The 21972-nt window shown below is 55.7% G+C and overlaps 2 protein-coding genes and 2 long non-coding RNA genes across 10 annotated transcripts; 1 reads left to right on the top strand and 3 right to left on the bottom strand.

Moving 5' to 3' along the window:
- Positions 1-2629: 2629 nt before the first annotated feature.
- On the bottom strand, positions 2630-12996 carry LOC138434462 (uncharacterized). Of its 5 annotated transcripts, none has more exons than XR_011254800.1 (5): positions 12681-12996; positions 5490-5662; positions 5310-5383; positions 5096-5190; positions 2630-5003 (listed from the first exon to the last, which is right to left on the bottom strand). XR_011254800.1 is itself a non-coding variant. In XM_069579301.1 (5 exons), exons 1-5 carry the CDS (start codon positions 6184-6186, stop codon positions 4679-4681), a joined length of 963 nt encoding a protein of 320 aa, XP_069435402.1. In that variant the 5' UTR covers positions 6187-6274; the 3' UTR covers positions 2630-4678. The 5 variants fall into 5 exon arrangements, 4 of the variants coding, with proteins under 4 accessions (XP_069435402.1, XP_069435403.1, XP_069435401.1 ...); XM_069579301.1 differs by lacking the exon at positions 12681-12996 and adding an exon at positions 5899-6274 and having other exon boundaries at positions 5302-5383; XM_069579304.1 differs by lacking the exon at positions 12681-12996 and adding an exon at positions 5899-6274 and having other exon boundaries at positions 4915-5003.
- Positions 12997-13133: 137 nt separating this feature from the next.
- On the bottom strand, positions 13134-13875 carry LOC138434477 (uncharacterized). Its single transcript, XR_011254804.1, has 2 exons — positions 13793-13875; positions 13134-13262 (listed from the first exon to the last, which is right to left on the bottom strand). It is a non-coding gene; the product is annotated as an uncharacterized lncRNA (long non-coding RNA).
- A 267-nt stretch (positions 13876-14142) lies between these two features.
- CPLANE2 (ciliogenesis and planar polarity effector complex subunit 2) lies at positions 14143-21391 on the bottom strand. Of its 3 annotated transcripts, none has more exons than XR_011254801.1 (8): positions 21094-21391; positions 20862-20975; positions 19106-19258; positions 18009-18133; positions 17617-17753; positions 17188-17389; positions 15164-16862; positions 14143-14339 (listed from the first exon to the last, which is right to left on the bottom strand). XR_011254801.1 is itself a non-coding variant. In XM_069579315.1 (8 exons), the coding sequence occupies exons 2-8, from the start codon at positions 20971-20973 to the stop codon at positions 14315-14317; spliced, it is 870 nt and encodes a 289-aa protein (XP_069435416.1). In that variant the 5' UTR covers positions 20974-20975; positions 21094-21391; the 3' UTR covers positions 14143-14314. The 3 variants fall into 3 exon arrangements, 2 of the variants coding, with proteins under 2 accessions (XP_069435416.1, XP_069435417.1); XM_069579315.1 differs by having other exon boundaries at positions 16747-16862; XM_069579316.1 differs by lacking the exon at positions 15164-16862.
- LOC138434476 (uncharacterized) lies at positions 16474-19437 on the top strand. Its single transcript, XR_011254803.1, has 2 exons — positions 16474-18145; positions 19081-19437. It is a non-coding gene; the product is annotated as an uncharacterized lncRNA (long non-coding RNA).
- Positions 21392-21972: the final 581 nt, after the last annotated feature.

Here is a 21972-nt window from a genome sequence, read left to right as displayed (position 1 = left end):
TTTCTGCTTTATTGACTATGCCAAACCCTTTGACTGTGTGGATCACAAGAAACTGTGGAAAATTCTGAAAGAGATGGGAATACCAGACCACCTAACCTGCCTCTTGAGAAATCTGTATGCAGGTCAGGAAGCAACAGTCAGAACTGAACATGGAACAACAGACTGATTCCAAATAGGAAAAGCAGTACGTCAAGGCTGTATATTGTCACCCTGCTTATTTAACTTATATGCAGAGTACATCATGAGAAACACTGGACTGGAAGAAACACAAGCTGGAATCAAGATTGCCGGGAGAAATATCAATAACCTCAGATATGCAGATGACACCACCCTTATGGCAGAGAGTGAAGAGGAGCTAAAAAGCCTCTTGAGGAAAGTGAACGAGGAGAGTGAAAAAGTTGGCTTAAAGCTCACCATTCAGAAAACAAAGATCATGGCATCCGGTCCCATCACTTCATGGGAAATAGATGGGGAAACAGTGGAAACAGTGTCAGACTTTTTTTGGGGGCTCCAAAATCACTGCACATGGTGACTGCAGCCATGAAATTAAAAGACACTTACTCCTTGGAAGAAAAGTTATGACCAACCTAGATAGTATATTCAAAAGCAGAGACATTACTTTGCCAACTAAGGTCCATCTAGTCAAGGCTATGGTTTTTCCTGTGGTCATGTATGGATGTGAGAGTTGGACTGTGAAGAAACCTGAGGGCTGAAGAATTGATGCTTTTGAACTGCGGTGTTGGAGAAGACTCTTGAGAGTCCCTTGGACTGCAAGGAGATCCAGTCAGTCCATTCTGAAGGAGATCAACCCTGGGATTTCTTTGGAAGCAATGACGCTAAAGCTGAAGCTCCAGTACTTTGGCCACCTCATGCAAAGAGTTGACTCATTGGACAAGACTCTGATGCTGGGAGGGATTGGGGGCAGGGGGAGAAGGGGACGACAGAGGATGAGATGGCTGGATGGCATCACCAACTCGATGGGCCTGAGTGTGGGTGAACTCCGGGAGATCGTGATGGACAGGGAGGCCTGGCGTGCTGCAATTCATGGGGTCGCAAAGAGTCGGACACGACTGAGCGACTGAAATGAACTGAGTCCATTCAGTCACTAGCCACCAGTAGGAATTTGTGGGCATACAATCAGATCTTCACTCAGCTGCTCAGCAGAGCAAACAGGGGAGCAAGTGGTAAGTCCTCCATGAATATGGTGACGAATCCAAGCTGCAGCACTGAGGGTTGGGGCGTGCCAGGTCTGGGTCACCTCTCCTGCCGGGTCAGCCCGCCCACCCACCCCGCCCCCGCAAGGGGCCCTGCCGCACCACTGCTTGTCCATCTCCAGGTATTCCTCAAAGAGGCCCTGCAGTGGACGAGCTGAGTCCTTCCAACACCCCTGCTCCTGCCTGGTCCATCTGGATGTCCCCAGGCCCCGCCACCTATCTCTTCTGCTGCCAGGCCTTCAGCTTCCTGGGACAGACAAAGCCACTTCTATGCTCCCAGTCCCTTGGAGACAGGCACCACGGTCATGCCCACTTTACAGATGAAGACATGGAGACTCAGAGACCTTGCCCAGGGCTGCCCCAGTTGTGAATGGTGGAGCCAGGGCTCAAGTCCTTGTTTGCTGGACTCCAGAGTCCAGGGCTCTTAAAATCTGCACTTCCTATATGGCCATTCTTGGTCTCTGGAAGCCCTTCCCCTCTCTAAAACACGAAAAGAGAGTGCCCTTCTTTCCCGTTCATCATATCATTAATCCACTCAGCTCTCTTGGAGAGGTGTCCTGTAAGCAAGGTCAGAGCTCACAGAATGCAGAGCTAGGACTTGTGTTCCCGTGTCCCGACCCCAACTAGGGGTTTTTCTGCTTGGCTCTCATAAAGGCCCCCTGCCCCAGCCTGACTAGGCCCAACCCCCAGGTCGCCCCCTGCATCCACAGCCTAATGAACTACCCCACTTTGCTGGCCAGCTGTCTGCCCGCCACAGTGATGAAGAGCCACTGAGCTTAGGAAGGCAGCCTCCGAGCCACACTGCAATGGGCAGACATGTGGCACCTTACTCAGAGCTTGGGGGCTGGCCTCAGAGGCAGATCCTGCCCTGCCATACCTGAAGGGCGATGCCCCCACCCCTCAAGAGCCGGCTCTCTGGGTGAGGATACTTGCGTCCCCAATCCATATGCTGAGCAGCCCGCTGTACTCACCAGGGCATCCCACAAACCCTCGGGCCCACTGGATCAGTTGGCAAAGTGCCCTCCCCCTCTGGATCCAGGCCACAGCTAAACTCCATGCTAAGGCGGACCCGTCTCCCTGCTGTGCTCCTGGGCTTTTGGCCTCCCACCCACTGAGAGATAACTCTGGTGACGGGGCTGCTGGGACATCTTGTCCCACTGCCCCCAGTTAGGCCATGTTCCCAAGACCGGTTGGGACCATGGCCCCACCTACTGCTCAACCCATGAGAAGCCAATTGAGTATTTCTGGGCCAGGAAGAGGGAGTCATGCTCCTGAGGGGGGAGGTGTGGGTTCTTTTAGTGACTCTCTCTCCCACTCCTGCCAAACGACAATGGCAGTTACACGGGAACACCTCCTCCTGGGCATCTAGCCCTTGAAAACTCTTGACCTGTCTTTATTAAAACTTGAAGCTCCTAGAGAGAAGGCCCAGGTCTGGTTTATTTCTGCGCCCTCAGCATCCAGTCCAGGCTGCTCAGTGGAAAGGCCCCCACAAAGATGGTGATGAACCCAAGTGTCAGGAATGGGAGGTGGGGTGCCAGGCCTGCGCCACTCGGCGGCCGTTGAGTGAGTGAGTGGACGCAGGTGTTAGTTACTCATGTACCCAGTGATGTGTTGGTATATTGCAGCTGAGAAAGCTGAAGTCCAGGGAAGTCAAGGGCCAACGTCAAAGTCAACAGCAAGATGTTAGTAGAGACAAATCTAGAGCCTCACGGACACTGCCGCCCGCTGGGACTTCACCGGGGGTCCACAGCCTCGGTCAGGGGTCCTCACCTGCTTTGAAGAATGCTACAGAGAAGGGAGCGGAGAAGAAACTGACGAGCTGGAAGATGAAGACTTTGGAAGTGAGGACTCTTCATGATGGGTCTGGGTTCTATGCATCTCTGGGCAAAGGGCAGAGCTGGTCAGAGTTCTATTGTGTAAGGGGGCAGGCCCAGCCCATTGGGTCAGCTCATTTGCTTCTGTCCACAATCCACCTTCCCCTAAGGCCAGCCATGCCCCTTGGCCACTTCGTTTGAGGATGACTGAGCAGGCTGCAGGGTCTGAGACGCGGGGACTCCTGCATCCCAACTGATGCCAGGACACCCCTGTGACACCCGGCCCTTACTCACCCCGCCTGGTGAGCTGCTTAGCCAGAGAGGTAGACCTGGCCCAGGAGGAGGAGAAGGACCAGGCTGAGCTCAGCTGCTGATGTTGGCAATGCTGCCGGCCCAGGCAGAGTGATGGCCATCACCCTGAGCCAGGCCATGTGGAGGGGCAGAAAGAATCTGAAGATGCCCACCTTGTGCCTGGAGTCTGGGACAGTGGCCCACACCCCATTTCTCCAAGAGGCACTCACTTGGGCCATGAGCAGAGCGTTGCCCATGTGGAACATTTCTGTACCGATGATCTCACGGTACACGGTGACAGACACTAGGAAAATCATCACCACACAGAACTAGGGCCAGCAGGGAGCACCGTCAGAGCTGGAAGGCAGGTCCACCAGGGCCCCAGCCCACCCTGGAGAGGACGATCCTTCCAGAGCAAGGACCCAATCTCCCCTCATCATGAGGACGATGGATGCGGAGCCGGTGAGCTGGCCGGGAAGATGGGTGCAGGATGGGGAGCAGGGCCCCTTCAGGCCCGTCGTGGGGTTCTGGGCCATCTGCGGGGAAAGCTGGCAAACTCCGGGTGCAGGCTCTCCCGCCAAACGGGGCAGCAGAAATGTGCATTCCATGGCCCAAGCGTCCGGGTGTCACGCCCATGCTTCCTGCCACTTCCCGTTTGCACAGGAGTCTCTGGGAGTGTGGGAAAGATGTCTCACTCCTTTTTGTTTCTGCAGGGCCTTTTCCCCCTAGGGTCTGGTTAGGAGCCTGGATGGATAGATGGGTGAGAAGACAGAGAAAGTGAAAGTGAAGTCGCTCAGTCGTGTCCGACTCTTTGCGATCCCATGGAGACAGGAAGTAAGCAACAAATGGCCTCGCGTGTGGGAGACGCTGGCTAGTCTGAAGGTGGGTGGGCAGCAGGTGGACAGGCGGGCAGGCAACCTAGACAGGCAAGCGGCTGGCACACCTCTGTGAGTGGGTGTGCAGGGTGTGGGTAGATGAGCAGCCGGGTGGGTGGGTAGATAACATGTCTGCTTCTCCGATAACTGTCTCTGAAAGACGGGCTTCATTCACGTGCTTTGCTTTTGGCCCCACTGTCCTTCACGGCTATGCGTGAGCCTCTCCGGCTGCTGCGGCTGGGGGCTGCGCTCCGCCGCAGCGGGCGGGCGGCTCGTCGCGGCGGCTCCTCCTGTTGTGGAGCGCGGCTCCGGGCACCCGGCTGCGGCTGTGGCGCTGGAATCGGCAGTCGCGCCTCCCGGGCTCTAGAGCGCAGGCTCAACAGCTGGGGCGCGTGGGCTTCGCTTCTCCGTGGCACGTGGGGTCTTCCTGGGCCAGGGGTCAAACCCGTGTCCTTCTGCATTGGCTGGCCTCCAGTGCCTAACCTTACCAACCCTTACATCCTCCTGATGTCAGGGGAGGGCAGAAAAGTGACCCAGGCAAACTGTCGGGAAGAGCCAGCTTTGTATCCTTTGACTCCAAAGTCGGAGCTGTTCCCAGCATGGCTTGTGGCCTCTGAGTGCAGCAGGGAGCAGACTTCCGGGCCTGCAGGGCGGAGCTGGGCGTCATCTCGTCTCCCTGGAAGTCACTGCAGTCTCCCGGGGCAGGGCGGGCAGTGTGGTGCTTTTGCGCTTCCAGTGCACCAGGAAAGCCATGGCCCAGAAAGGCAGGAAGTGCTAAGAACACAGTTCCAGATGGACAAAGAGCCCCACTGCAAAGAAGGGAGAGAGGGCATGCTGCAGGGCGCGGCCGAGCCCGGTGCTGGGCCCCAAACCCCTTCCCTTCCTCTCTTCCCTGACTCACCTTGGCCATGGGGCAGACCTTGGAAATATTCCATGTGGCACAATCTCACAGAGTGGGCATATGGGGAAGGGACCCCGGCAGCACGGGTGTCCTCCCTGTGAGCAAAGGACACCCACCCTGGGGGGGTCTGTCCTCAACCAGCCAGCGCTCCCAGCCCACAAAGCCCATCCCCACCCCACCCCTGAGCACTCCCAGTCACCTAGTACATTGGTACCGTGGCGACTAGGCGAGAGCTGAAGACCAGGGTGCCCAGCAGGACAGCGGGCAGCAGCGCAGCTGTGCAGGAAGCTGCGGGGGTGACAGTCAGCGGGTGAGCCTCTGTCTCTGTGTGCAGTCCCAGCCCCAGCTGCTGCCCCCACACAGATGCCCCTGGCCAGGCAGAGCAGACAGTCACCTTCTCCCCATCTGCGCCACCATCCCCAGCGACCCAGGATGAGTACAGCAACTGTCGAGGGTTGAGCTCTGTACCAGGCACCTGGTACCCAGCAAATCGCTGAGGCCCAGAGGGAGGAAAGTTCCAGAAAGTTCCAGCCTGCAGGGAAGTTCCAGAATTCTCTCCTGATGCCCCTGCAGCGGAAGAAAGCTGAGTTTGTGCCACATTGCGCAGTGGGTGGGCAGCAGTACAAACTGCCTGGGCCCGCAGACAGGCAGTGCCCACCTCTGCCAGGATCTCTGCCACCTGCCAGAAACAATTCTGCCATCAACTCCGCCCCCTCATGGTCCCAGGTGGACCCTCCCCAGGCAGTTGACTCACTACTTGGTGCCGCTGCCTCCCGCCAACCCAGGGCCGCCCGCCTGCGCACCCAGAGAGCGCGGAACAGGATGGGCACGCGCCGGCGGGGCTGACGGGCACGCGCTGCTGCTGAGGTGGCTCGGGCGCAGGCACCGCTGTCGCTCTGCAGACTCGTCTGGGTCCGGCTGGGGGTCCTGAGGGGCGCCGGCAGGGACTCCACTACCAGAGGGGACCCCGCCCTGGCCCACCGCTCCCAACTCCACCACTCGCGCAGGCTCCGTTCCACTGCATAGACCGCCAGCTGCTCGCTCGGCGCGCGCTGTGCTCCACTGGACTGCGCTCCTTGAGGGGCCAGCATCTCCGGATGGCCCAGGGCCCGGAGCCCCACCTGTCACAATCCCTCCTGGGGTGGACAGATCGCCTCCTGCCCGAGGCCCCTTGTTCAGTTGCTCACTCGTGTCCGGCTCTTTGCGACCCAAGGACTGCATGCAGCATGCCAGTCCTCCCGGTCCGTCACTGTCTCCCTGAGTTCACTCAGACTCATGTCCACTGAGTCAGCGACGCCATCCAACCATCTCATCCTCTGTCGTCCTCTTCTCCTCCAGCCTTCAATCTTTCCCAGCATCAGGGTCTTTTCTAATGAGTCAGCTCTTTGCATCAGGTGGCCAAAGTATTGGAGCTTCAGCTTCAGCATCAGTCCTTCCAATGAATATTCAGAACTGATTTCCTTTAGGATTGACTGGTTTAATCTCCTTGCAGTCCAAGGGACTCTCAAGAATCTTCTGCAACACAGTTCAGAAGCATCCATTCTTCCGTGCTCAACTTTCTTTAAGGTCCAACTCTCACATCCATACATGACTACTGGGAAAACCATAGCTTTGACTAGACGGACCTTTGTTGGCAAAGCAATGTCTCTGCTATTTAATATGCTGTCTAGATTGGTCAAAGCTTTTCTTCCAAGGAGCAAGCATCATCTAATTTCATGGCTGTGGTCACCGTCCGCAGTGATTTTGGAGCCCAAGGCGCCTTCAAAAATCGCTTTGACTTGCATATCCTCGTTTGAAATTCAAACAAGGGGGAACTAGCACCCTCACGAACGTGGATATGACCGCTGAGCAGGCCGCCGTCATGCAGCAGTGACTGCCTGTTCCGTTCTTTGGGCTCCTCCGGTGTGCCCGCCAGGCCGGAACGCTTTACACACACACCCGTTTAACCACCACAGCCTCTCTATGGGGCTGACACTACAGTAAAGCCCATTTTATAGATGAGGTGCTTAACTCCCTTGCACATGTCAGAGGGCTGGTTAGGTGAGTCCACGCACCCGTCCCTGCGGCGCCCACCTCCTCCAGGAGCCTGGCCGCGTGCAGTTTGTGCTGGAACTTACCAGCGCCACTGCAGGAGTCGCTGCCACTCGGCGGGCCGCCGGTATCGCGGCTTCTACCACACGAGTGCGCAGTCCCTCCCATCACGGCGGCAGGAGGGCGGTTAGGGACGTGGTGCCCCACCCTATCCTCACTCCACCCTGGGCGGAGAGCTGGGGGCTGCGTTTATCAGTCCTCCTAAGGCCCAAATTCCAGTCCCCTATAATGAAAAGGATATCTTTTTTGGGTGTTAGTTCTAAAAGGTCTTGTAGGTCTTCATAGAACCGTTCAACTTCAGCTTCTTCAGCATTACTGGTTGGGGCATAGACTTGGATAACTGTGATATTGAATGGTTTGCTTTGGAGACGAACAGAGATCATTCTGTCGTTTTTGAGATTGCATCCAAGTACTGCATTTCAGACTCTTTTGTTGATCACGATGGCTACTCCATTTCTTCTGAGGGATTCCTGCCCGCAGTAGTAGATATAATGGTCATCTGAGTTAAATTCACCCATTCCAGTCCATTTTAGTTCGCTGATTCCTATAATGTCGACATTCACTCTTGCCATCTCCTGTTTGACCACTACCAATTTGCCTTGATCCATGGACCTGACATTCCAGGTTCCTATGCAATATTGCTCTTTACAGCATCAGACCTTGCTTCTATCACCAGTCACATCCACAGCTGGGTATTGTTTTTGCTTTGGCTCCATCCCTTCATTCTTTCTGGAGTTATTTCTCCACTGATCTCCAGTAGCATATTGGGCACCTACCGACCTGGGGAGTTCCTCTTTCAGTATGCTATCATTTTGCCTTTTCATACTGTTCATGGGGTTCTCAAGGCAAGAACACTGAAGTGGTTTGCCATTCCCTTCTCCAGTGGACCACATTTTGTCAGACCTCTCCACTATGACCCGCCCGTCTTGGGTGGCCTCTTCGGGCCTGGCTTAGTTTCATTGAGTTAGACAAGGCTGTGGTCCTAGTGTGATTAGAATGGCTAGTTTTCTGTGAGTATGGTTTCAGTGTGTCTGCCCTCTGATGCCCTCTTGCAACCTCTTGCAACAAAAAAGATGTCCTTTCCATTATAGGGGACTGGAATGCAAAAGTAGGAAGTCAAGAAACACCTGGAGTCACAGGCAAATTTGGCCTTGGAATGCGGAATGAAGCAGGGCAAAGGTTAATAGAATTCTGCCAAGAAAATGCACTGGTCATACCAAACACCCTCTTCCAACAACACAAGACAAGACTCTACACATGGACATCACCAGATGGTCAACACCGAAATCAGATTGATTATATTCTTTGCAGCCAAAGATGGAGAAGCTATATACAGTCAACAAAAACAAGACCGGGAGCTGACTGTGGCTCAGATCATGAACTCCTTATTGCCAAATTCAGACTCAAATTGAAGAAAGTAGGGAAAACTGCTAGACCATTCAGGTATGACCTAAATCAAATCCCTTATGGTTATACAGTAGAAGTGAGAAATAGATTTAAGGGCCTAGATCTGATAGATAAGAGTGCCTGATGAACTATGGGCGGAGGCTCATGACATTGTGCAGGAGACAGGGATAAGACCATCCCCATGGAAAAGAAATGCAAAACAGCAAAATGGCTGTCTGGGGAAGCCTTACAAATAGCTGTGAAAGAAGAGAGGCGAAAAGCCAAGGAGAAAAGGAAAGATATAAGCATCTGAATGCAGAGTTCCAAAGAATAGCAAGGAGAGATAAGAAAGCCTTCCTCAGCGATCAATGCAAAGAAATAGAGGAAAAGAACAGAATGGGAAAGTCTAGAGATCTCTTCAAGAAAATTAGAGATATCAAGGGAACATTTCATGCAAAGATGGGCTCGATAAAGGACAGAAACGGTCTGGACCTAACAGAAGCAGAAGATATTAAGAAGAGGTGGCAAGAATACACAGAAGAACTGTACAAAAAAGATCTTCACGACCTGGATATTCACGATGGTGTGATCACTCACCTAGAGCCAGACATCCTGGAATGTGAAGTCAAGTGGGCCTTAGAAAGCATCACTATGAACAAAGCTAGTGGAGGTGATGGAATTCCAGTGGAGCTATTTCAAATCCTGAAAGATGATGCTGTCAAAGTGCTGCACTCAATATGCCAGCAAATTTGGAAAACTCAGCAGTGGCCACAGGACTGGAAAAGGTCAGTTTTCATTCCAACCCAAAGAAAGGCAATGCCAAAGAATGCTCAAACTACCGCACAATTGCACTCATCTCACACGCTAGTAAAGTAATGCTCAAAATTCTCCAAGCCAGGCTTCAGCAATACGTGAACCGTGAACTCCCTGATGTTCAAGCTGGTTTTAGAAAAGGCAGAGGAACCAGAGATCAAATTGCCAACATCCGCTGGATCATGGAAAAAGCAAAAGAGTTCCAGAAAAACATCTATTTCTGCTTTATTGACTATGCCAAACCCTTTGACTGTGTGGATCACAAGAAACTGTGGAAAATTCTGAAAGAGATGGGACTACCAGACCACCTGACCTGCCTCTTGAGAAATCTGTATGCAGGTCAGGAAGCAACAGTCAGAACTGAACATGGAACAACAGACTGGTTCCAAGTAGGAAAAGCAGTACGTCAAGGCTGTACATTGTCACCCTGCTTATTTGACTTATATGCAGAGTACATCATGAGAAACACTGGACTGGAAGAAACACAAGCTGGAATCAAGATTGCCGGGAGAAATATCAATCACCTCAGATATGCAGATGACACCACCCTTATGGCAGAGAGTGAAGAGGAACTAAAGAGCTTCTTTATGAAAGTGGACGAGGAGAGTGAAGAAGTTGGCTTAAAGCTCACCATTCAGAAAACGAAGATCATGGCATCCGGTCCTATCACTTCATGGGAAATAGATGGGGAAACAGTGGAAACAGTGTCAGACTTTATTTTGGGGGTTCCAAAATCACTGCACATGGTGATTGCAGCCATGAAATTAAAAGATGCTTACTCCTTGGAAGAAAAGTTATGACCAACCTAGATAGTATATTCAAAAGCAGAGACATTACTTTGCCGACTAAGGTCCTGCTGGGGGCCAGCGTGAGGAACTCCGCCCATGGCAAAGGTCATGAGGAAGGAGGCTTGGCATACGCAAAGGTGTGATCAAGCCTCAGGAAACCCCCTGTTCCCGAGCATCTAACCCCCAAACCAGAGTCTGTTTTATGCTCTCACCTACACCTCTGACTTTACGGGGGGCTCTCCCCCATAACCGTTTCTCTCGGAGAAGGAGTAAACGTGCAGCTCCAAGGCAATAAAAATTCCTGGGCGTGACAAGAGTGTTTCAGCTTACGGACTCCTCTGAAGGTTATCTAGCCCACCTGTATAGGTTTGTCCGGCCACGTGTGATTGTTTGCAGCCTCCCAACCTGAGAGGCACGAGATGTTTTAGACTTACTAAAGGCAAATTCTTTTGGGGAGTTAGAAATTATTAGTATAATGGGTTGGTTAGGAATTATATTGGTGAAGGGTTTTTCATTTGTTGTATCAATAATTGCTGCTAATTCCCTGCTCTGGGTGGGACAAGGATGTCTCAGGTCAAACCTCTCTGCTGACAGAATAGCTTGTGTGACAGAATTATCCATACTCCTGCCACATGATTGTTTACTACCTCTCAACCATAAACAGCACAGAGAGTTTTGGAGTATTTTGAGAGTCTTAATTAGCATAGGGCTTTTTCTTCTTGTGGAGTCAATGATTGCCACCAGGCCTCCATATCCTTAGGCACCTGGGAATATATTAATCAATGTATTTGGAATATAGCAAAGGAAATATAGTAGTTTTTAAGGTTAGCAATACTAGACTTTTTGAGTTAATGGATTTTCTCTTTTGTAATAGATCACTGTACTTTGTTATAAATCACTGTGTCCTTGCTATGTAAAAATGTAACTTTATCACTATCTTAAGACTAAATAGATCTTAAGGGGAGCATTGGTGAAAGGATTTTCATTTGTTGGGCTGATGTTTGCTGCTAAATCTCCATATTCCCTGCCCTTATAATGAATATAACTAACATATAGGAGACATAAGTATTAACCTTTAAGCATATAGGAGAAATAAGTACTAACCTTTAAGACTAATCATGTGAACCTTGGGTTAAATAAATTCCTTTCTTGATTGTAACTCACTACACCCTCACCCTATAGGAATGTAACTTTATTTGGAGGATGGTGCCTGGTTTAAGAAAAAACACCCTTGGAAGAAATAAGTTTTTTGGTTATCAGAAAGAAAGGGTCGTAAAATGTCAGCAGGTCTCACTCATGGCCAGAAGATGATGTACCTTTTTTATACATTTATGTGAAGCACCTGATTTTGATAAAGGTCAGGACTGCTGACCCCTGCGTGACTCTGTACTCATCCCTATGTGTAACAAAAGGTATATAAGCAAACCCCAAAATAAAGAAATCGGATCAGTTTCCGGAAAGACTGATTCCCCCATGTCGCTTCTTTCTTGCCCTCATTTTTCTGGCTGAATTCCTGTCTGGAGCATGGATGCTATTCCATGTAATCCAAGCTATTCAGCCTCTTTTCTCCACTAATCTTCCTACTACACTATCCATTTCTAATCTCTCTATGTCTGTGATTAAATATGTATTTTTCCAAAGACGCCGATTCCGTCCCCACCTTCAAATCACCCTGGATCCACCGGGGCTGGACCCCGGCAAGGTCCGTCTAGTCAAGGCTATGGTTTTTCCAGTAGTCATGTATGGATGTAGGAGTTGGACTGTGAAGAAGGCTGAGCACCGAAGAATTGATGCGTTTGAACTGTGGTGTTGGAGAAGACTCTTGAGAGTCCCTTGGACTGCAAGGAGATCCAACCAGTCCATTCTGAAGGAGATCAGCCCTGGAATTTCTTTGGAAGGAATGATGCGAAAGCTGAAACTCCAATACTTTGGCCACCTCATGGGAAGAATTGACTCACTGGAAAGGACTTTGATGCTGGGAGGGATTGGGGGCAGGAGGAGAAGGGGATGATAGAGGATGAGATGGCTGGATGGCGCCACTGACTCAATGGACGTGAGTCTGAGTGAACTCCGGGAGTTGGTGATGGACAGGGAGGCCTGGCGTGCTGTGATTCATGGGGTCACAAAGAGTCGGACACGACTGAGTGACTGAACTGAACTGAAGGCCCAAATTAAGCATGACGATGGGTCAGCAGGTAAAGAATCCGCCTGCAGGGCAGGAGACGCAGGAGACACGAGTTTGATTCCTATGTCAGGAAGATCTTCTGGAGAAGGAAATGGCGACCAACTCCAGTACTTTTGCCTGGAAAATTCCATGGACAGAGGAGCCTGGTAGGCTACAATCCATAGGGCTGCGAAGAGTCAGACACGACCACACGACTAAGCACGATCAGGGCCCAAATTAAAGGACACGGTTTGCACCCACCACAGTGACGGGGGCTAGTTAGAAGGAGGAACTCATTGCAAGAAAAGGGCAGGATTCCTGGAGGAGGTAAGACCTCTCTTACCTCTTGGCTACTCCCGCCGCTCGGGGGAAGCAGCTAAGAGTCCTGCCTGGCCCCAGCCTCACGGAGTTTGATCGTCCAGTCCTGGATAAAAAGCTGCCGCTGGAGTCCGGCGCAAATGGTGCCGGGGAGGCTCAGCACTCCGGGTTCCCCGGGTTCTCGTCCTCTGCTGTGTCACCGTCCCCGGTGCAACAGGACTGGGGGGAGAGGACCCCGGGACAGGAGCAGGGCTGGAAGCTCCCCCACAGCCCAGCTGGGCCCCCTCCGCCCCTGCTCCCAGCTGAAGGCGAAGCGCCTTCGGGGCCCCTTCTGCGTCTCCTGCACTTGCTGTCCCTCCCCAGAAACGTCACCACTACATAAGGAACACGCTGACGAAGGGCAGCAAGCATCTGCTGGGCCCTTTGTTCAGGGCCGGGCCCCGCGTTTCACCCACATTTACTTGTTGCAACTCAGAGGTTAAGTGAGGGGGCGCTATTGTTGTCTCCATTTTACACATGAACACAGAAGTGAAGGATTCAAAGTCACCGATTTCACCTTCCTTCTGGGTCACCATCCCGAGCCTCTGTCAGCCTTCTTTGCTTCCATCTAGAAGAGAACTGAACACCAGCTCTCGCCTTCACTTGGCCCCCACTGTCCCAGCCTCTGGGTGCGAGGTCACAGGGAGCGGGGGGTCCCCCTAACACCCCCTTGCATGCACGCCTGCCAAGTCCCTTCAGTCGTATCTGACTCTTTGTGATCCCGCAGACTGCAGCCCGCCAGGCTCCTCTGTCCATGGGATTCTCCAGGCAAGAGTACTGCAGGGGGTGCCGTGCCCTCCTCCAGGGACTCTTCCCCGCCCAGGGATCGAGCCCGCATCTCCTGGGTCTCCTGCGTTGGCAGGCAGGCACCACTAGCACCCCCCTACGCCCAGTGTGGACTCTGGTGATTTGCCTCCGGGTACAACTCTAACTTGTCCTGGGCTTTGAACGCCATGCCTCCCTCTGGGCACTGCGTCCCCCAGTCTGTTCCATGGCAAGGGGAGGAGGATGGGGTGGGGTGGGGTCACAGCTGCCACCAGGGTGCCTAGGGGGTAAGGAGACCCAGGCAGGACCCAGAAGCCGCCCGTGTGGACTCACCCGTGACTCTCTGCAGGTCTGGCCCCCTCCTCCCCTTCCTCACCGCAGGACCAGGCACCTTGCCGGGGGCTCCACGTTGTCTACAAGGCCAGGCTTGGCTGGCAGCCAGGGAGGCAGTGTTGCATCCTCCCTCCTGCAGGCAGCCCCAGGCTTCTGGCTGGAAGGGCAGGACCAGGTGGGATCCTGAGGGGCAGGACCCAGTAGACACCACTGGAGGGTGGGGGGACAGTCCGGGGGGAAGGGGCACAGCTAAGAGCATCAGGGCGGCTCCGCAGCCTCGGAGGAACGCCGGACTCAGCATCCCGCCTTAGTCCATTGGACTTCTGTAACAAACCCACAAACTAGGTGGCTTATAAACAACAGACATGTATTTCGCACTGGAGGCTGGGAGTCCAAGAGCACGGCATCACCACCATCCAGCTCTGAAGAGGGCCCTGAGCCTCGTCCAGTCAGCACTCTTTCCCTGCGTCCTTAGATGCTGGAAGAGTCCAGGGGCTCTCTGCGGTCTCTTTCATAAGAGCACTAATCCCATTCGTGAGGCTCCGTCCTTACAATGAGAAAGTGAAAGTGAAGTGAGTCAGTTGTGTCTGCCTCTTTGTGACCCCATGGACACACGTGTCCTCTGTCCACGGGATTCTCCAGGCTTGAACACTGGAGTGGGTAGCCACCCTTCTCCAGGGGATCTTCCCGACCAGGGGATCGAACCTGGGTCTCCTGCATTGCAGGCGGATTCTTTACCGCCTGCCCACCAGGAAAGACCTCTCATGACCAAATCCCCTCCCCAAAGCCCCTAACGCCATCACACTGTGGATTAGGACTTAAGTGTATAAATTTGGGGGGACATAACCACTCATGCCAGTCGTGATGGCATCCTCGAGTCAATGGGCATGAGCTTGAGCAACTGCGGGAGATGGTGAAGGACAGGGGAGCCTGGCGACGCTTTGAGGTCGCACAGAGTTGGACACGCCTGAGTAACTGAACAACAAACCGTTCAGTTCAGAGCATTCCCCATCTCCAGGGAAGGGGGCTGGGGAGGGAGGAGGAGCCACCTGGGGGTCTTGACAAACAGCGCCAGGGTGGGCCGCAGCACACAGACGCCCCCACCCCAGCCCTGGAGAGAGCAGTGCCTCCTCCCGCCAGCTGCCCGCCAGCGCCCTCGTGTGTCTGGGCTCAGGGCCCCGAGGGGCAGACACGGCCACGCTCTTCCCGAGGTGCCCTGCAGTCAGGGCTCAGCCCTGAGCTAGCCTGGGGCGCCACCCTTCCCTCAGGCTGCCGCAGGGCCCACAGAAGGAGCAACAGGATATCTGGCTTTGCGCTGTTGTGAGGTTTAACCTAATGTTGGAATTTCTGGCACCAAAATGGGGAAGTCACCTGAGGTGGGTTGCCATTTCCTAGTCCAGGGGAATCTTCCCGACCCAGGGATCAAACCTGCGTCTCTTGCATCTCCTGCACTGGCAGGCGGATTCACAGATGCGACAGCGGCTCGGGGCCTGGGCTTGGAGGAGCTGAGAGAGCAGCTGGGACGGCAGGTGGCCTGCTCAAGTCCCAGCCCTGCTGTGGTCTCCGCTTTGTTCTTACCCAGAGAGATGGGAACTGTCAACTCCCTGACTGGACCAGTGCTAGCCAGCGCCCTGCCCCGCGGTGGGGAGGATAAGTGTTACTTCTCCAGAGCAGCCTCTGCTCTTGGCTGAGCTGGCGCCCAAGAAGGATGCTGAAGAGATAACCGGCTGGGATGCAGGGTAGCTGCTGCCCCCACCATGGGTATCTGTGGCTGCAAGGTCACATTCATCTCCAGAGGCCACCTTCGCGGGGTCCTACCTTATACTGCTTGGTGGGTAAAGTCTACTGGAACCAAGAACATAGAGAAATGGGCCATAGCAGGGCTGAAGGCCACAGTGGGACACGCTATGACCCAGGAGCCGGTGCTGGCCTGTGGGCTGTGCAGGCTGCAAGGCTTGGGTCCGCCCAGGGACATCCCTCCCTGGGGCGCGGGATAAGCTCCAGTCTCAGCTCTGAAGCTGAGTCAGGGGTAAGAAGGTGCTAAAATCAACGCGTTAGGGCCTGGGAAGTGTTGACAAGCCTGCAGGCAGTGCCCAGGGTGGACAGACTGGCAAGCAGTGCTTAGGGGCCTGCTGTGCGCCAGGGCGGAGCGGGCAGCATCTAGTGAGGTGTGTGTGGGCCTGAGAGTCCACGTGGTCCGGGTGGCCACGCCTGTGAGTGTGCAGTGTGCCGAGCGGCCCTCTTGAGAGGGACCTCGGAGGGGCCGCGGGCTGCCTGGCCATCCAGCACCCTTCCAGCTGGGTCAGACTCAGGCCAGCCCTGTGCCCAGGGGCCCATCTATGGACCAATTAGGGAGAGAAATTCTAAAGGCCGCTTGTAGGCACCTGCTCCCTACCCCCCTACCGCGAACTTGAGCCTGCATTCTCGTCTCTGGCTAGCGCAGGGGACTCAGGTTTGATCTCGGGTCAGGGAACCGAGACCCCACGTGCCGCAGGGCAGCCAACCCGCACCCCGCAGCCAGGAAGTCCGCAAGCCACAGCGAAGGCCCAGGGCAGCCAGAACGAAAAGGCGAGTGCAGAGCGAGGACGCACGGGTGGACTCCATTTCCCAGCCGCCCCCGCGTCTCCCCGAGGCCATGTGACTAGGCCTCAGCCAATGAACGGCGGGCAGGAATGAGGCCCGCGGCTGCGCCAGCCCTCGGCCGGGCACAGAGGCCTGCGGGCCGCCTGCCACTGCGCGTGCGCCTTCTGCTGACGAGGTGTCGATGGCGCGGGACAAACCGGGAGGAAGCTCAGCGAGGATCTCAGGCCCGGGTCTCTGAACGCGTGTTCGGAGCGGGCCCCACACGCACCTCCACCTCCACGGGAGGTGAGACACGGGAAGGAGAAACATCTGTGAAGCGAAGCCACCGAGAGCGCAGGGCTTATCTGGGGCCGCAGACGGCGTCACCTCACCCAAGCCCGGCTCCTGGCTGGAGGCGCTGGAGATCCGGGGCCCAGCTGAGGCACCCGCTGCCGTCACCCGGAGACGCTGCCGGCGGGGCGGGCGGAGACACTTGCGCCCTCGGGCCCTGCGCGTACAGGGCCTCAGTTTCCAGAAGTCCGGCGCCCGGGGCGAGAGAGGAGGCCGGGGGGCGCCCAGGGGCCCTCAGACCGCTGCCCTGAAGGGCCGTGTGCCCGCCTCCCTGCGCTGAGCTCCACGAAGAAAGGGCAGTCCCGGGCCTCCACCCTCCCTGGCAGCCCCCTGGCCCGTCCTGGGGGAAGGTCCGCATTTCTGCCCCAGCCCGGGGCCCCGGTCCTGCTCCGGGTCCCCCGCGGGTAGGGAGTGCCCGCTCACGAGCCCACCACCCCTGGGCTGGGGCAGGCCTCTGGGGCGGGGAGCAGGCCAGCTGCCACCTGGTCCTGGTGCCACAGCTGCTCCGCCAGGCCGTTGAGCACGTGGGCGACGTCGGCCAGCCCGGCCCGGCCGTCCAGCGTGCGTCCGTCCGCCAGCCGCCGCCCCGGCACACTCTTCACCCGCAGCAGGGGCAGCGGCCAGGCCTGCCGGAAGGCCGCGAGGTCCCGCTCGGGCACGTCCGTGTGCACGTACTGGTCGAATCTGGAGGCGGGTCAAGGAGCCTGTCTGCGCGCCTCGGCCTCCCCGTCAAAGCCAGCCTCCTCCCCGTCCCTCGTGCCCCGCACCCCGGTCTGCGGGAGGCCCTGGTGCGGCCTCTAGGGAGCCGGCGGGGCCCGACCCCACCGCGTGGCACGGGCAGGCTGCCGGAACCCCGCTCCGCGCCTCGCCAAACGTGGCCTCTCAAAAGTCCTGGGGCCCCCAGAGGATACTTGGAGCCGATGACCATCTTGACCACTCCAGGGGCCTCGCCGGCTACTCGCGCCAGCTGTCCAGGGAGGTCTTCAAAGGAGGCCCGGTCAGTGAAGGAGAAGAGGAAGAGGAACGCGTCTGCGTTCTCCTTGCAAGCCTGGGGAGAGGGAGGCCGGTGAGAGGCTGCTGCGAGGTCGTCACCTTGGGACCAGAAGCTGTCGGCCCCAGGAAGTCTTCCCACCGCCCGTCCGTTCACAGCCGGGGAGAATGAGGCCCGGCGCGGCAGCTGCTGCTCCCCGGGCTGGGCCAGCGTCCTCAGGCCCTCGCGCCCGCCCCTGGCGCCTGCAGACCACGCAGGCCCGGCTCAGATGCCCCGGCCCCCAGGCCCCCAGGCCCCCCCCGGCCCGCTCACCGGCAGCATGTGCTCGAACTTTTTGAGCGCAGACTCCCCGCAGTCCCAGAACTCGAAGCGGAACATGACGACGCGGTCGCTGGCCTGCAGCTTGGCGGGCCAAAACACCACGGTGGTCTGGATGCCTGGGGAGCCGGGTGGGTACAGCGGCACGGGAGAGGCGGCGGTGGAGGGGAGGAGGGGGCCGAGAAGAAAGTCCTCAGTCTGATGGGGAAGGCACAGTCCCTGACGGGAGAATTCCTGCCCCAGGAGCCTCCAGGCTACCAGGGAGATGCAGCCCTAGCCATAACCATGACGAAGCACTGCATCGGCCAAAAAGTTCGTTTCGGGGCTTCCCGGGTAGCTCAGCTGGTAAAAAAAAAATCCGCCTGCAATGCAGGAGACCCTGGTTCGATTCCTCGGTTGGGAAGATCCCCTGGAGAAGGGATAGGCTGCCCACTCCTATATTCTTGGGCTTCCCTTGTGGCTAGTGAAGAATCTGCATGCAATGTGGGAGAGCTGGGTTCGATCCCTGGTTTGGGAAGATCCCCTGGAGAAGGGAATGAGTACCCACTCCAGTATTCTGGCCTGGAGAATCCATGGACTGTATAGTCCATGGGGTCGTAAAGAGTAGGACATGACTGAGCAACTTTCATTTGCCATAAGGAGGTGCAGAAAAATTCAAATGAACTTTGTGGCCAACCCAATAGTTCCCCTCTTATGCACGAGCATGCTAAGTCGCTGCGGTCATGCCGGACTCTACAACCCTACGAACTGTAGCCTGCCAAGCTCCTCTGTCTATGGGATTCTCCAGGCAAGAATAGTGGAGTGGGCTGGCATGCCCTCCTCCAGGGGATCTTCCCACCCTAGGGATCGAACCAGGTCTCCCGCATTGCAGGCAGACTCTTTACCGTCTGAGCTACAGGGGAAGCCCGCTCTAGTACTGACCCCACTACAGTCCCAAGGGGTCAGACAGAGGCGCTCGTGTAGGCTCAGAGAGGTGCAGAGGCTTTCCGGGGTTGCAGAGTAACGGGTGGGGCTGGTTACAGGTTCCGGCTCATGTGGTCCAGGGTGAGTCTTTTCTCTTCCCCAGGGATGGCCTCCTAGGAGGAACTCACCAGTGGTCTCGTGGTGCACCACGGGCACCTCCAGGCCAGCCAGCTTGGCCACCAGTGCTGTCTTGCCCACGCCACTCTTCCCAGACACGAAGATCTTGTAGCTGGCAGTGTCGATGGCCACAGGCGGGGGAAACACCGGCCGCTCGAGCAGCCCTGAGGCAAGGCGAGAGCCGGGTGGGGTCAGGGGGCCAACCAGCCCTTCTCTATACAGTACCCGTGACAGAGGCCTACCATACAAGCAGCATCCCCGGAGGAGAAGCTCTGCTGGAACCCCAGTGCTCCCTGAACCAGGCCAGTGCCTACTCCAAATAACACTTTTATTTTTTTTTTAAGTTTGATGCATGAGGTGCTTTTTGTTATTTTTTGCTACACCACAAGGCTTGTGGGATCTTAATTCCCCTGCTGCTGCTGCTAAGTCGCTTCAGTCGTGTCTGACTCTGTGCAACCCCATACACGGCAGCCCACCAGGCTCTGCCGTCCCTGGGATTCTCCAGGCAAGCACACTGGAGTGTGTTGCCATTTCCTTCTCCAATGCGTGAAAGTGAAAAGTGAAAGTGAAGTCGCTCAGTCGTGCCCGACTCTTAGCGACCCCATGGACTGCAGCCTACCAGGCTCCTTCGTCCACGGGATTTTCCAGGCAAGAGTACTGGAGTGGGGTGCCATTGCCTTCTCCATTAATTCCCTTACCAGGGGTTAAAAGCGGGCCCCCGCAGTGAAAGAACTGAGTCCTAAGCACTGGACCACCAGGGAATTCCCTGAGATGGTTTTCATTAATAGTATCACAAATCGCACATATCACATACAGGTGAAAGCAAGGTTTTTCCTAATTCTTTCCTCAATGGAGAAATAGCAAAAGTATTCTTAAGTATTACAAATAAGCTCCTTAGAATCAATACTCTCAGAACTTTATGAATGTTTTAAATTAGCTAATTAATTTAATGAATTTAGTGTTTCTTTCTTTTTGCCAAGCCGTGTAATTTGCAAGATCTTAGTTCCCTCACCAGGGATTGAACCTGTGCCTACAGCAGTGAAAGCACTGAGCTCTAACCACTGGCAGCCCTCAGTGTTTTTAATCTAAAACTTGCAACAACAAAAAAAGTATAAACTATGAGACATCATAGTGTAGGACCTGGAAGCCTTAAAGTGTGGGCTGCCCTCACACTCTCCCGTCTCAAGCGTGCTGGCGGTTTGTGTTTCCTGGCCAAACCTGGACTCAGGGTTAGGGTTAGTGCAGTCCGCGCCAGGGCCCTCAGCGGGCCTGTCAGCTGGATGAATTAGCCTCTTCCTGGGGAACAGGGGTATCTTATCCTGGAGACAGCAGGATATGGAAGAGGCTTGTGTTTACTCACTAGGGGAGCTTGGACAAGTCTGCAGTCCTATTGAGAAGGTTGAATTGGGTCCAGGGTACACAGTGGCCAGCAGAGGGCCTGGCTCGGGCTGAGGGCTCACTCAACAGCCTCTCTGCTGTGCTCCTGGCAGTGTTTTGTCTGTTTCCATGTTCCTGGCTCTGATGATGGAATTAGATCTAGGGAGATTTGGGGGTGGGGGCCCCAGGATGGGGCTTCTAAGGTTCCTGAGGATGGGGAGAGCAGTGGAGCCGTCCCTCAGTGCCCTGTCTATGCCCCCCGCCCCTCCCCCAGGTGACCCCCCCGACCCGGAACAGGCAGGGGAGGGTCCCCTCGCCCCCTCCCCTCCTCCGCCCCCTCCCCCAGGTGAGCCCCACCGACCCGGGACAGGCAGCGGAGGGGGCGCTCACCAAACACCCGCCGGCGGCTCTTGCGCAGGACGCAGGCCAGGTACTCCTTGCCCTGGGCGCTCTCGTGCCAGTCTGGGACAATCACCGAGCCCGGGGCGGCCGGCCTGGCCATGGCTGGGCACGGGGGACGGAGAGGGAAGCTGGGTCTGTGGCCTTCGCCTGCACCCGGGTTCCTCCCTGGAGCGCCCCGCCCCTCGGAGGATGGGCCGATCGTCGAGCCCCAGCTTCTTACTGTTCCGATTGAGGCTTCTGGCCTCCAAGCCCCCTTGCAATACCCCGGCTCCCTCTCATCGCGCCGATCGCGCAAGACGGTCACCCCATCGCCGCCCCAGGCGGTGTTCGCACGGCCTCCGAGCCGCTTGTCACCTCCGGGGAGGTCATGCGGCCTTGCTTCTTCTCCGCCTCCTCGATCTCAACTCCGGGGGCCACTAGCGCTCACATCGGCGGCCCCAGCGCACAAGGGGACCCGGTGTAACCCGCTTTGGAGGCCCGCCCCGCGTCCTGCCGCCCAGGGCCGGGACTCGAGGCGCATGCGCGGAGGCTGTCGTCATGGAGACGCGGGGCGGGGTGGGCCGCGGGGCCGCGCAGGTCTGTCTGTCCGTCTGTCTCTGCGGCCGCGCGAGCTCCCGGGCCGGGTCTGGCCTTCTCCATTGCTCTGTTCCAGCCCTGGTCTTCCTTCCAAAATTTGACCAAATCCCGCTTCTGCCTCTTTGCGCCTCAGTGTCCTCTTCTATAAAGTGGAGGTAAAATGCTTTTACCTCCTAGGATTCTTTACAACAGTGACAAGTCCTTAGCAGTGTTCAGTACGTTTACTTATTATTGTTGTAATAATAGTATCATTATTATTGATCTTGCTCGGCAGGAACTAGACATGAACTGAACCCCTGTGGCTACGCCGACGGGGAAACAGCTGCCGAGAGTGCTCAAGGCCTTGACAATGAGTCTGAGGCTTTCCAGTCACTCATTTCTTGATTGATTGACTGATGCCACTTATTCAGCAAATAATTACTGAGCGCCTGTTATATGCCCGGTTTGTTCTAGCTGCTGGGAATGCAATGGCCACAAGAAGTCCCTGCCCTCCTGGAGGTGACATTCCATTCCATTCATGGGC

Source organism: Ovis canadensis, chromosome 2 (genome assembly GCF_042477335.2).
Source record: "Ovis canadensis isolate MfBH-ARS-UI-01 breed Bighorn chromosome 2, ARS-UI_OviCan_v2, whole genome shotgun sequence".
Classification (NCBI taxonomy): Eukaryota; Metazoa; Chordata; class Mammalia; order Artiodactyla; family Bovidae; genus Ovis; species Ovis canadensis.
This window is presented reverse-complemented; position numbering and strand designations above follow the sequence as displayed.

Bases quoted from the DNA above. Each gene is read 5' to 3' on its own strand.
- LOC138434462 (XM_069579300.1), bottom strand. From the start codon at position 6,186: ATGCTGGCCCCTCAAGGAGCGCAGTCCAGTGGAGCACAGCGCGCGCCG. The intron at 5,384-5,489 runs GTGACTGTCTGC...TCACCCCCGCAG, and splicing joins GTGGCGCAGATGGGGAGAAG to CTTCCTGCACAGCTGCGCTG. The intron at 5,191-5,309 runs GTACCAATGTAC...CTTTGCTCACAG, and splicing joins GCTCTCGCCTAGTCGCCACG to GGAGGACACCCGTGCTGCCG.
- CPLANE2 (XM_069579315.1), bottom strand. From the start codon at position 20,973: ATGGCCAGGCCGGCCGCCCCGGGCTCGGTGATTGTCCCAGACTGGCAC. The intron at 18,134-19,105 runs GTGAGTTCCTCC...CCGGCTCCCCAG, and splicing joins GGTGCACCACGAGACCACTG to GCATCCAGACCACCGTGGTG. The intron at 17,390-17,616 runs GTATCCTCTGGG...ACCCGCCTCCAG, and splicing joins AAGATGGTCATCGGCTCCAA to ATTCGACCAGTACGTGCACA.